The sequence below is a fragment of the Tasmannia lanceolata genome, unplaced genomic scaffold, assembly GCF_043159265.1.
Source record: "Tasmannia lanceolata isolate RefF3 unplaced genomic scaffold, GAP_Taslan_0.1 ptg000016l, whole genome shotgun sequence".
NCBI classification, from domain to species: Eukaryota; Viridiplantae; Streptophyta; class Magnoliopsida; order Canellales; family Winteraceae; genus Tasmannia; species Tasmannia lanceolata.
In genome coordinates, this window is record NW_027518693.1 from 15,594,134 (window position 1) to 15,596,853 (window position 2,720).

The 2,720-nt window shown below is 43.5% G+C and overlaps 1 protein-coding gene across 1 annotated transcript; it reads right to left on the minus strand.

The window, feature by feature from the left end:
• Nucleotides 1-1,295, minus strand: LOC143847924 (uncharacterized). The gene is made up of 2 exons (XM_077356707.1): nucleotides 375-1,295; nucleotides 1-102 (listed from the first exon to the last, which is right to left on the minus strand). The coding sequence occupies exons 1-2, from the start codon at nucleotides 1,293-1,295 to the stop codon at nucleotides 1-3; spliced, it is 1,023 nt and encodes a 340-aa protein (XP_077212822.1).
• Nucleotides 1,296-2,720: the final 1,425 nt, after the last annotated feature.

A 2,720-nucleotide genomic window follows, 5' to 3' on the forward strand; every position in this document is an offset into this window, starting at 1 on the left:
CTAATGCTGCCCAATCCACTCGGTCATATGCCTTCTCCATGTCAAGCTTGCATAGAATGCCACCTTCCCCCTTCCTCCGATAATAGTCAATGACTTCATTGGCTGTTAAAGAACAATCAAGAATTTGCCGGTTGCTTATAAAGGCACTTTGACAGACCGATATAATTGAAGGAAGAACCACTTTGATACGATCCGCCAGAACCTTTGCGAGGACTTTGTAAAGGCTGCCCCACCAAGCTAATCGGGCGAAAATCCGAGCTTTTTGTTGCTCCTTCAATTTTTGGAATGAGGACGAGAAAAGTTGCACCTGTCCCTTTGTCAAGGATGGCTCCCTCAAAAAATTCTATGAAGAATCGAAGAATGTCCGATTTTACTGTTTCCCAGCAAGTTTGAAAGAAAGCCAAACAAAAACCATCGGGTCCAGGGGCTTTATCTTTTGCCAGAGAAAATAGTGATGATCGGATTTCCACCTCAGAGAAAGGGATTTCCAATCCGGCTGAGGCTTCCAGGCTTAAGCTAGCAAAACAAATGTCTTGAGGAATTGGGCGTAACATCCCATCAGCTGAGTATAAAGATCTGTAGAATTCAATAATTTCTTCAATAATTCGCTCCTTGTCAGATACAATCTCCCCCTCCACTTCTAAAGATTCAATTTTGTTCCTTCTTCTGCGAGCACTAGCCATGGCATGGAAGAAGGCTGTGTTTTTATCTCCCTCCAACAACCACTTGACTCGAGATCTTTGGCGCCAAGAGATTTCTTTAAGCATCAACAACTCTTTATACTCTTGAATTAATCTTCCTTGTTGCTCATAATCCTCCGCCGAGGCCAAACCACTCTCTGCCAATGTATTTATCTCCATCAATCTGTCCTCAAGAATCCTCTTCCTGCCTTGGTCCACTTCCTTCTGCTCCTTATCCCACTCTTTTAATTTCCCCTTAATGAAGCGTAATTTTTTGCCTATAACTACGTCCCCTGGACCTTCAAAGACGCTTTCAGACCACCATCGGACTAAGAGAGCCTCCATTTGGGGATTTTCCAGCCAAGCTAATTCAAATCTGAAGGGGGGCGGGCCCCAGAACTCCATTTTAGGAGACAAAAGGAGAGGGCAATGGTCGGAAACTGAATGGGGTAAAGCCTGCTGATAGACTTCAGAAAGAATTGCCAACCAGTCACCCGAGAGAAGAAATCGGTCAAGCCGACTCCGGTTCGAACCTCTGGCCCAGGTGAAAGAGGAGCCACCCAAAGGTAAATCTGCGAGCTCGTTGATTGCGATGAAATCAGCGAAAGATCTCATGCCCGCAGTGACTCGCTGACCCCCAAGTAAGGGTTTGAATTTGAAATAGGTAGGTAGTGGGAAAAGATGGAGCAAACATGTGTGGCTCACACATGTGCAAGCTAGGCCAACAAAAGACCAAAATGCCCATGGACACAAAATACATTTTTGTCCTCACTACATCTCTCAAAATAAAACAAAATAAAGCTAGCCAAAAAATACACTTTAAAATTAACACTCCCCCTTAAAGTGATTTTTTGGAAACTACTCCAAGCTTACCACGAAGTAGCTCAAATGGTCCTTTGGAAAGTGACTTGGTAAAGATGTCTGTAATTTTCTCTTTGCTCTTCACTTCCGCTACACCAATTTTACCATCAAACACCTTTTCACGAATGAAATGATGCTCGATCTCAATATGCTTTGTTCTTGCAACAAACCGGATTTGTGGCAAGTTTGAGTGCACTTTGGTTGTCACTAAGAATAGTCGTCGCCTTGTGAATAAGTAAATGAACATCTTCTATCAACCGCCGCAACCAAACACATTCTTGAGACACAAGAGCGGCGGCCTTATATTCCGCTTCCGTTGTTGAAAGAGACACCAAGTCTTGTTTCTTACTACACCAAGAAACACCCGCCGATCCACACAAAAACACATAACCAGAAGTAGATCTTCGATCATCCAAGTCCCCTCCATAATCGACATCGGTAAATTCATTCAACACAAAATCAACTCCTCTCTTGTAAAGCAACCCAAAGTCAAGGGTAAAATTCACGTACTTTAAAATTCTCTTTGCCGCTTCCAAGTGTGGTTTCGTGGCGCTTGCATATAGCGACTAACAAGCCCCACGGAAAATGAAATATCGGTGTGGGACATGATCCCGCGAGAGGGGCGTGGGGCGCGAGCCGCCGCGCGCTCTCCTTTGGTCTCTCGTTCCCACGCGATTGGCGTGTGCATTTTAATATTGATTTGAATTCGTCTTTCCTGTGGACTTGGGATCACTAAGGCAATCCGAATTCCACACGAAAGAGACTGACAGAGTCGCCACCTAGATGTGGGATCTAGGACCCGTAATTAACCAGAAATCTAGACTCGCTACCTGGTTACGAGAATGGAAGGTATGGGGAGTTATCCGCCACATGCACCATTCCTGCCCGATAATCGGTCTTCGATTCCAAAAGCTAACTCTTTTAAATTTATTTTAAATGGCTCATTCAACTCTATGTTAATGTGCGAACTAAGTGACATGCATCCTAGAATCTAATTTCAATGTGAATCCTAGATGTGTATCTTGATTTATTAATTTGTCTGGATTCATTCTAAGTGAAAGTTCTCCTAGAATTCTAATTTCATGGAAAACCCTAACTGATTTGATTAAGTATTTACAAGAAAATTAATATACAAAACACCACAATTTGTTGTGGTGCCGACTCGCGGGTGGTATGCCG